Raw genomic sequence first — 10,677 nt, 5'->3', positions numbered from 1 at the left:
GCTTCCTGTCACTCATCCACCATCTGACTCCCAGGACTGAGGCAAACTGCCCGGGGACATTAAAAGCCTTGGGGCAGTGAAAGACTACAATCTGATGGGGGCCATTAGCAAGGTCTATTCACTTGACACCATTTTGGTGGCCCTGAACCCCACCCACCCCACCCCAGCCCCCTCCCCAGCCCCCACCCACACAAACACTTCTTGGGTTGTTTTTTTTTCTTTCAGAGAACTATTAGTTGACTGAAATAACATTATTAATCATGTGTTCCATAAATCTGGTCTGCACTTGGAAAGGGACTGATTTTTGTGGTTGTGTTGTTGACCCTGATTCATCCCCACCCTATTTGCCACAGAAGAAAACACTGCATGGCCCGGTGCCATCCCACAATTGTTCTGAAGCCTGCTCTCCCTGCTGCAGCCACCGTGTCCATCCATCTCTTTGAAGGGCTTCCTCTGTCTCACTGTCCCTCCAGCTTACTAAGCACGATGTCCTTCTCCAGGGACTAGTCTGCCCGGACAACATGTCCAAAGTGTGTGAGATGAAGACTCGCTGTCCTTGCCTCTAAGGAGCATTCTGGCTGTACTTCTTCCAAGCCAGAGTTGCTTGTGGCACGTGGTACTGTCGATAATTCAAATGCATCAGTTCTTTAGACTCCCTTAGCTATACTACAACCACACAGCTCACTGCCACCCAGCCCACGCCATCTCACAGCAACCCTCTTCAGACACTGCCAAATGTGCACTATGGGGTATAGTTGCCAGGCTGCAAACCATTTTTTTTTTTTTGCATACTCAGACCACTAATGCCGCCCCTACCTTTCTTGACTAGGGTGACAGCTACTATATAACCATGTGTTAAAATGGTACATTTATGTTTTATATTCCTCTCTGTAAACCCCAAACCACTCTCACTGCAAATCAATGCAGACACATGGTGACCCTATATAGGGTTCCTGAGCCTGTGAATCTTTAGGGGACAGATAGTCTCATCTTTCTCCCTCAGAAGGGCTGCTAGGTTTGAGCCACGGACCTTGTGGTTAGCGGCCCAACACCTAAGCCCACAGCACTAGCACTTCTATAGAGACTACGTTTCATAATCTTTTTTAAAAAACAAACTTTTTAAAAACCCTAAACCGAGAATATTTTCAAATTAAGCGAGATGAATAAATTCTCTTCTCAGTTTGACAACAGACAAAGGAGTAAAGCCAGCACAGGCGCAAGGAAGTGGCCCTGGGAGGAGAAGGCGGCTTCATGGGCGTGCTCACGACGGCACTGCAACCGGCCTGGGTGTCCAATGGGCACGTCTCCATCCTTTGTGAGAGAGAGTCATCATTCGGGAGCCGTCCTCTGGCTCAATATTGGTAGTGCCAGGCATTGGGCTATTTTATAGGCAGGAAACTGAGGTTCCGAAAAGCTGCCTGGCTTTCTCTCTCCTCGGACATCTGGATGGCTGTTCTGCTGGTACAGACTGTTGGTCTTAGGTGCGAGAACAACCCTGAGGCTCCGACTCACAGCGCCCTTGTGTACAATACAACGAAACACCACCTGGTGCTGTGCCACAAGTGTTGCTATGTTTGGGCCCATTCTTGTAGCCACTGTGTCAATCCATCTCCGTGATAGGCTTCCTCTTTTTAAACGGATCTTCTGCTTTAGCAAACTGAAAGGTAGATGGATGCTTGGCAACTGAGGTTTTTCTGTGTTTCACTTTGTTATTGCTATTAGGTTGGGGTTTTGTGTGTGTGTGTGGGGGGGTGTTGTTGTTTGTTTTGCCTTTAGGTAAATTTTTTTTCTTTAGATGAAATTCAGGAAAAGTGCATCTATATAGTAACTAGAGTGATAGTTTCTTGGGGGAAATGGGGTGCTAATAACCACGAGGACAAGAAGGATGAAAATGTTCTAAAATCAATTGTCGTGATGACTGCACAACTCTTTTCAATATGTTTAAACGATCAACTGATAAGTGAATTATATGTCGACAAAAATGGATGCATTTGAACTGTGGTGCTGGAGAAGAATACTGAAAGTACCACGGACTTCTAAAAGGTCAAATCCATCTGTCTTGGAAGAAATATGGCCAGAATGCTCCTTAGAGGCAAGAGTGGTGAGACGTAGTCGTGTGTACTTTGGACATGTTGTCAGGAGAAACCAGTCCCTGGAGAAGGTCATCGTGTTTGGTAAGGAGGAGCGGCAAAGCAGATGGCTGTAACAAGGGGCTCGAGTATAGGAACAATTGTGAGGACGATGCAGGGCCAGGGAGTGCTTTCTCCTGTTGTGCATAAGGTTGCTAGGGGTCAGAGCCAAGGGGATAGCACCTCACATCAGCACAACTGTTCATTTTGTTGTTGGTCATTCAGCCTTGGAAATCCTATGTCACCAGGGGGTCTCCAGGTGGTGCAATGGGTGTGAGCTCACCTGCTCACTGAAAGGCAGTTCAGTACTTCCAACCCACCAGTGGCTTTCCAGGAGCAAAGGCCTGGAGATGCGCTTCCCTACAGCACATCGCTGCTGTCCGTTCTGACTCTTAGCACTCCTGAGCGCAACGGAACCGAACGCTGCCCAGTCCTTATCATCTTCACAACTGTTGTTCCCAGGCAGCCATCGTCTCCGCCACTGTGTCAGTCCACCTCATTGTGGGTCTCCCTCTTTTCCTGTGACCTTCCAGTTTACCAAGCATCCAGGGACTGGCCCTCCCTGATCCTATGTCCAAAGTACGAGGCATGCAGTTTCGCCACCCTCCCTTTCAAGGAACAATTTGGCTGCACGTCTCCTTAGACAGATTTGTTTGTGCTCCTGGCTGTCCCTGGCATATTCAGGATTCTTTGGCAACACCGCAACCCAAATGCACCGGTTGATCTTCGTGCTTCCTAGACGTGAAAGCACATGTTGCTGTTGGAGCAGCGAGTTGGTTCCGACACATAGCACCCCGTGCACCACAAAACAAAGCACGATACCATCCTCTCCATCGCACCAAGGCCTGAGTCCATTGTTGCAGCGACTGCGCCAATTCATCTCTCTGAGGGCCTCCTCTTCTTGAACTGCGCTGCACTTGACCCAGCAGGATGTCCTTCTCCAGGGACTGGTCTCTCCTGACAACATGTCCCAAGTAATTGAGATGACTTGCCATCCTTTCCTCTAATGAGCACTCCGGCCATACCTGCCAAGACAGGTGTGTTTTTTCCTTTTAGCTGTCCAGGGTGTTTTCAATATTCCCGAAACCACCATGGCTTGGGAACGGAGCCATACCTCAGTCCTCCACGTGACATACTTGTTCTGTAACACTTCAAAAGAATCTTTCGCAGCCGATTTGCCCAGTAGTGTATGGCATTTCATTTCTACACCATTGCTTCCTTAAGCATTGACTAGGATCCACGTGAAACACACCCTTGACATTTCTTTCTCCCCCACCCCCTCGACCCAACCTCTGTTTATTATGACGCTGCTTATTGGTCCCATTGTGAGGATGTGGGTGTTTTTTTTTCACATTGAGTGGAATCCATACTGAAGGCTGTCATCTTTGATCTACCTCAGTAAGTACTTCGAGCCCTCTTGTCTTTCACCGAGAGAGGCTGTGTGGTCTGCATATCACCGCAGGTTGTTCCTGAGACTTCCGACAATCTTGAAGGCACCTTCTCCTTCCATTTTCCCCAACAACTTGCTCAGCAAAGACACAGACTGGATCAGTAGGGTGAAGGATAGAGCCCTGGTGCCCGATTTCCTTGATTTTAAATGGCATGGCACCCCCGGAGACGGCGGCTTAGGCAATCCTATGGGGCAGTTCTACTTAGTCATATAGGGCAGCTATGTGTTGGAATCAACTCCACACACACAAAACGGTGCCAGGACCAACTTGTTCCTGTTTGCTCTTGAGGGGAAAGAAAGAGGGTCCTAGCAATGAGGGGGAAGAGGCGAGGCTCCTCCTTGTACACTCGGGGGTCATTTGCCAACACTAAGAAAGGCCAGAGTCCGACGCTGTGGCAAGAACTGAAACTGGCCCAGGAGAGAGCGCACAGTCAGCCAGGTCTGCACTCAGAGCATACTCAAGCCATCTGAGCAGTCAGCCCACCAGGAGAGCCTGCTCTTGGCTCCACCCAGGAGCTTGGGGACACCCACATATCCAACATGGCTCCTGCTCACGAGAGCCTGTCATCTACGTGAGAAGCAGAGGCCTGCATGCTAGCGAAGACGCTCTGCACCAAGGACGGTTAGGGCTGCCACACGGGAGCCGGCCTATCTGGGTGCAGACACCGGGTTTTCCTGCAGCCCTCTGTGCCTCAGCTTCTCCATCTACAGGACGGGGGACACACTGGTGTTCAATGAGAGCAAACCGGTGAAGCATAAATCCTCTCTCCTCATGACCCAAGCATTGTATTGAACCCTTGTTTGTGCCTTCTCAATAATGTGTTTGTGGGTGGGATGACACTGTGAGCGGCAAACTCCAGCCAAGAGGATGGACGCTGTGGGGATGACAGGGAGCTCAGGAAAGTTCCCAGGAACAGAGGTGAGGTCAACCTTGAGACCACACGAGACGAGGATGTAACCTGCATGCAATGATGGAATCGGGAAGATGGAGGTGCGTTGGTAGGGGGAAGGCGAAGGGTCCCAGGACAATCCCCTTTCTGGGATCGAGGTCCACAGGTTTGTGTGTTTGTCTTCCAGCTCAAGAAGCCGGTTTTGCTATAATACTTGGATTGCACTCCACAGAAAACCATTGGCTACTTCAAGTAATCCGGGTGGCAAAGTCCCGCCCCCCCCTCTCGCACCACCCTCGGGAGTTAGAGAAGGAAGCTCTCAGGTTCGTAGAGTCCCCTACCCCCTGGCCAGTAGGACCCCGGTGACACCGTGCGGTATGAGCTAGGCTGCTAACCAAAAGGTCAGCAGTTCAAACCTGCCAGCTGCTCCCTGGGAGAAAGATATGCTGGCTCGGACACTCGATGGCCGGTCTGCCTTGTCTTGTAGGGCAGCGCTGGAATCGACTTGAGGGCAGTGAGTTTGGTTTGAGGGTTTCCGACCCCCTAGCCAAGACGCAACCACAAAGCAGAATGCTTTCTAAGCGTGACAGAACATTTCCAAGAAATCAGGGCCTCCAAGGAGTCCCTGGGGTGGTGTAAACAATCCAGTACTTGGCTACGAGCTGAAAGGGTGGGGGCACACACCCACCCAGAGGCCCCTTGGCAGACGGGCTCGAGGACCTGCCTCCAAAAGGTCACAGCAGTCCTCCTCTGGCATACAGCGGTCACCGTCCGCACCAGCTCCAGCGTAACCAGCCCCAACACGGTCCTCTGTGGGAAACGCGCTTCTGTTTTTTTCCAAGCGCAGGTCGGTGGGTTTGTCACATACGCTGTCGTGCATGGGTTCTCGTGAAAGAGCATCTACGTGAAGCTCAGCACCTGAGTTTCAATGATGAATAGTCGTGAGGGTAGTAGCCACAGCCACGAACCCGTGGTACTTATCATGGACCAGGCGTGCTTCCAATGGCTGGGTGGTGGCTCTTAGCTGTCACTGGGCTGGCAACCCCATGTGCGGCTGGCAGCCATAGTGTTTTCACTGGCCAGCTTTGCTTCCTAGTCCGGCTTAGTCTGGAAGCACTACGACTGAATGACTTCAGCATCAGAACACAGACAGACCACCACTAGCAGGTTGGGGAGGGCAGCTGTGCACGGGATATATTGCCTGGGAATGGAACCGGGGTCTCCCGCATGGGTCTTTAACTCCAAAAGCTTCTCTGGCCCTGCACTAGCGCTGCATAACATTGCTGACATGCCAGTGAGCATGCAGGTAGCGTGATGGTTATGAATTGAGATGCCGTTCTCAAGGTTAGCAAACGGGCCTTTCTACTCCCATAAAGAGTTACAGTCTCAGAGACTCACAGGGCCAGTTCTGCCCTGTCCTATAGGGGCGTGAGGAGTGGACATCCACTCCATGGCAGTGTGGTTGGCTGGTTTATGCAGACCAGTAAGCTGGCTGCAGGCGAGAGAGCAGGGCTCCTTATAGAAAGCAAACAACCCGGGCTGACAGATCCAGAAGCCCAGCTTCGGCTTTTCTTTTCCTAAACGTTCTCTCGGGCCCCTTCCACGTCTACCTGTGTGTGCTGCGAGACTGACTGACGTGAGACGCAAGTGGGGAAGGCGTCCCAGGCTTTGGGGCAGGAAGAGTTAAAGCCACTGCCATCCCTTCCCCTGCTTTCAGACAGAAAAAGAAGCGGGTGGTTCCTGGCAGCAGGGATGCCAACTGAAGGATGGCATGAGCCATCAACAAATGGGCCCGGCAGCTGGCAGCCTCAGACTTCCAGCAACCGCTACGCTCACTGTATCTGTTCCCCTTCTGGGGGCTGGCTGGGGCGCTGCCTCCTTCTCATTCCCTCCCCACCAGCTTGAGTATACTCTCTGCTGATCTGGAGAGCACAGGCCAGGCCGGAATGGAAGGAGGGCCGCAGGAGGCTGGCAGGGTGCGAGTTTCCGGCTTCCTATGCCAGGGCTGGTCTGGACTCATCGGGAGTCTTGAAAGAGGAGGCTGAACAAGGGGGCTTTGGAGGGCGCCTTAGCTCACCACAGGGGTCTCTGTTCCCGACGAGTACTCCATGCTCGCTCCTGCTGAGCCCAGGACAGCAGGAAGCAGTGAGTCAGAGCGGGTCATGTATTGTTTCCCAGCTCAGTCTACCAGGCGTCTACAGAATCCCACTTAATTAAGCATCCTATAAAGATGTGTAAAATTAGGCAGAGTGCAAGCACCATTGACCTGTCCACAAAGAGGATTTCCCTGATGCCCACTTCTCCCCGCGGGGAAGCGTTCTCCTTTGTTCTTCAGGCCACATGCGGGAACCATCTCCCCAGCAGCACACACAACGTTTGCACGGTCTTATTGCACACAAAGCTGCACATTCATACCACCGCGGCGGTGTGGTTTGGAAACGGCCACAGGAAGATGAATCAGGAGAGATCATCTTTTTGTTTTGTAAGAAGGCAGTCTGGTATAACCAGTTCATACTGACTTTCAACTTTTGCTTAAAACAGAATCAGCCTGGCAACAGCGAGGGCCAACCAGAGATGAGACAAACAGGGGACACCGATCGCAAGACGCCTGACCGCAACGCCGTCCTCCAGTCAGAGCGTGGGGGATATTATCTCTGGCTTAGCATATGCCCTGTTCATAATGGGCAAGGATGCTGCTCGACCGGAACGGGTACCACAAGCCAACAGACATAACTGCGTTTACTGAAACGAAACAAAGAGCTGGGCAGTGCTGACGGAATGGGCGGCGTCTGTGTCCACTTCCAACAGCCAGAAGAGCAGCAGCTGCTGGATGTTACTCTCAGTTCCATGTGGGACAGTAGCCCAAAGCCAGGGCCAGAGGTGTTGTTCAGAGAGAGGAAAACAGCCATGGGAGACGAACCCCTGAGTCAAACACAAGGGAAAGGAAGAGCCAGAGTTTGAACAATCACCCGTGCACACATGATTTTCAAACCTCGGTCCCAATTCCAAGTTCTAAACTCACTTCCCCATCGTCCCTTATCTTGCCCATCCCCCAAGCCTGAGGCTCAGTAGCATCTCCCACCCACCTCTATCTGTCTGCCCACTTTCCGTGCCTACCCTAGTTAACTTGTCTGTAGACTGTTCTCCAAAAAATCCAGTTGCCATCAAGTCGACTTGGTGCCCCTGCCCGGCCCTGCACCATCCATTGTTGCAGCCACCATGTCCATCCCCTCCTGGAAGGCCTTTTTCTTCTTCGCTGCCCCTCTATTTTACCCAGCCTGATGTCCTGCTGCAAGCACTGGTCTCTCCTGACAACAGGTCCAAAGTACATGAGTCGAAGTCTTGCCATCCTTGCCTCTAAGGAGCACTCTGGCCCTACTTCTTCCAAGACAGATTTGTTTATCCTTTTAGCAGTCCATTCGATACTCTTCTCCAGCACCATACTTCAAATGCATCCATTCTTCTTAGGTCTTCCTCATTCAGCGTTCAACTCTCACATGCATATGATGGAATGAAGCACACCATGGCTCGGGTCAGGCGTGCCTTAGTCCTCAAAGTAACACCTTGCTTTGCAACTCTCACGAGGCACTGCGCAGCAGATCTGCCCAATGCAGTGCGACGTTTGATCTTGTGACTGCAGTGTTTTTAGAGGCACACTCTTCAGAGGGAGATGGCTGGACCTTCTTCTGTACTCGCACGTCTGGCTTGCGGTTGGCAGGGGAGTCTGGACAAGCACAGAGGCCCCGCACTCTGTGCACAACAGTCACACCCCTTCCTGGGACACAGCTCTTGCATCATTCCCTTGCTCCAAAACATCGAGTGATCACCACCACCACCTATGAAGTCAGGGTAAAGCAGCCTCTAATGGGCCACCTGGCCACGTGTGACTATTTCCGGATTACCTCATACCACTCCCCATCAACAGCAGCCACCGTGAGCGCATTCCTTCCACCCCTCACGCCCTTCCCACTGTACCTTAAAATAACCAATGTGCAAAAGGTTGACCAGGGGGCTGGGAGGAGAGCCAGCTGTCAGAGAAAGAATAAACCATGTCCCTCAGTCCCCCGCTGACTGAGGAGAGGACAATGTCTACAGAGGAAAGCAAAACCTTCTGGAAACATTTCCAAGAACCCGTTAAAACCAAAGGGTTGTCAGTGCACCCCGCACCTTCTGTCGCACACACAGAACGTGAATCGAGACCCTCTTTAAATGGGGTTAGACGCATCCGGTGCCAGCTGGACCTGAGAGCTGAGTCAGGGTATGCAGTTGGCAAAGTCTACCCACCTCCTATGACCAAACAAACTAAAGTATTCAGTCCACTGACAGGTTGCGTGAAGAGCGAGACCTTTTCCATCAGTCTGGAACACAGACAGACTCATAGTCGGGGACCCACTGTGGGTCAGCAGTTGGCCTAAGATGTGGAATCAGAGATGCTGGCACTCGAAACCAAGAAGCGGAGTCGAAAATGATGGCAAAACCAGAAGGGATTATATTGACAGCTCCATCCATCTATCCATGCTTCCAGCAAGCCAGCACTGAGCGTTACCTTTGTGGCATAGTGGTCACACAATGGCCTGCTAACCATAAGGTCAGTGGTTCGAAACCACCATCCTTTCCCAGGGAGAAAGAGGGAGCTCTTACAGTCTAGGAAACTGACGGGGCATAGGACCCGGTCCCTATAGGAAACTCACAGGGGGCAGTTTGGCCCAGTCCCTCTAGGGTCCACAGGCGTCTACAAAGACTCCAGGGCGATGAGTGTGGTTCTGTGGTTTAAATCTGCCTCCCGGTGTGACCACTGCTAAAAGGCTGGGGCAATGCTGGCATTCCAGCGCGCTCTGCTCTTTTGTAGGCCAGCAGACATCCACTGGGCTTTGGGGATCTGAGCTGAGCCAGGGAAGAGGCACAAGGGCAAAGCAGCGGGGGCTGGAAAGAATGCACAGGCCACGGGGTTTACTGTACCGACCGCCCAGTTGGGGTGCAGGCCAAGACCAAGGTTGAAAGAGAAGCGAGCGCGGCCAAATGCTAGCAGCACCCCCTGGGAACGTGCCTGCAAGGGGCTGGTGTGCTCCTGCCAGAGAGGAGGCCCAGGGCAGCTGGGGGCCCAAACACCCCGTGGAGGCGCCAGAGCAAGGGGAGGAGTCGCTTCTTAACCAATCCTCAGCGGACCCAAGAGGGTGGAGGGGAAGGAGAGGTCAAGTTATCTCCGGATGGCTCCAAGGCCAGCAGCCGGAGCTGTTGTTCCCGAGCAGCAGCGACTCCTACGGAGGAGGTTTCCGCCCCACTGGGCCGCAAGGTGCAGCCTTCCTGGCTCCTGTTTCCCACCGCAGGGCGCCTGTGCCTTCCAGACTCTCAGTGCCCGCAGCGTGTTCTTGGCTGCAGACACTCCGCTTACCCCGAAGGAGGCTACACTGAATGGACAGGGCGTGACTTTGAACCCGAGACAAGCTAGGGCGTGCCTGACCATCCCCAGACTGGGCTTGCGAAGGCACTGACGATGGTTTAACATCTGGAAGTTCTGTTCTGCAAAACGAAGAATTAATCACGTCTGAAAGCGGAGAGGGCAGAACGCAGAGGATGGATGGGAAGGGAGACAAAGGTCATGTTTTTCGAACCTTGACCTCGGCAAAAATATTGCCTGTCTTGCAAAAGTCTTGTTTGAGGCATTTTACCAGAGCACTTGCCCAGGAGATATTTACAGAATAAATGGGGAAAGGGGGGGAATCCCTTCATCTTCTTCCAGAGAAACCAACCCAAACTTATTTTGCTGAGATGCTAAATGCAGCAACACGGACGTCACAGGCACCTCCTTGGGCGGGCAGGCTCGGCTTGGCTTAGGCGATAGCAATCCTGTTCATGCACTGCGCCGTTATTAAGCCCATCTGGTAGCGCATTTGGTTTGTCCCGACTGTGGTTTCCAGCCCCAAGCGTGCAATATGTGCCTTGCTCTTAAATGAGATCTGTCATTTACGTGAATTTTGGACAGCGTTTCTTTTTTCTTTTTTGGTTTTGCCTAAAGCGAAAAATGTTGCTTTCAAAGAGATTGAGGTGCTGGGATGAGTTTTATATCAGTTTTTGTGTTTGGGAACTGGAGTTATTCCCGATACCAGGAATCTTGGGGCAGATTAACAATCCAGACACCAGCCAGAGAAGTTTCCCTTGTGCTCCCAGCGCAGGTCCACAGCGTGTGTGTGTGTGTGTGTGTGTGTGT

At 52.1% G+C, this 10,677-nt stretch overlaps 1 protein-coding gene across 1 annotated transcript in view; it reads right to left on the bottom strand.

The window, feature by feature from the left end:
• ARMC2 (armadillo repeat containing 2) overlaps positions 1-10,677 on the bottom strand; it is a 108,367-nt gene that overhangs the window by 20,908 nt on the left and 76,782 nt on the right. Inside the window, exon 14 of the mRNA XM_045294601.1 lies at positions 9,429-9,537. Within this exon, the coding sequence (XP_045150536.1) occupies positions 9,429-9,537 (109 nt within the window). The remainder of the gene's footprint in view (positions 1-9,428; positions 9,538-10,677) is intronic.

Source organism: Echinops telfairi, unplaced genomic scaffold (genome assembly GCF_000313985.2).
Source record: "Echinops telfairi isolate 266 unplaced genomic scaffold, ASM31398v2 ScPeMD7_3533;HRSCAF=4204_0, whole genome shotgun sequence".
Taxonomy (NCBI): domain Eukaryota; kingdom Metazoa; phylum Chordata; class Mammalia; order Afrosoricida; family Tenrecidae; genus Echinops; species Echinops telfairi.
This window is presented reverse-complemented; position numbering and strand designations above follow the sequence as displayed.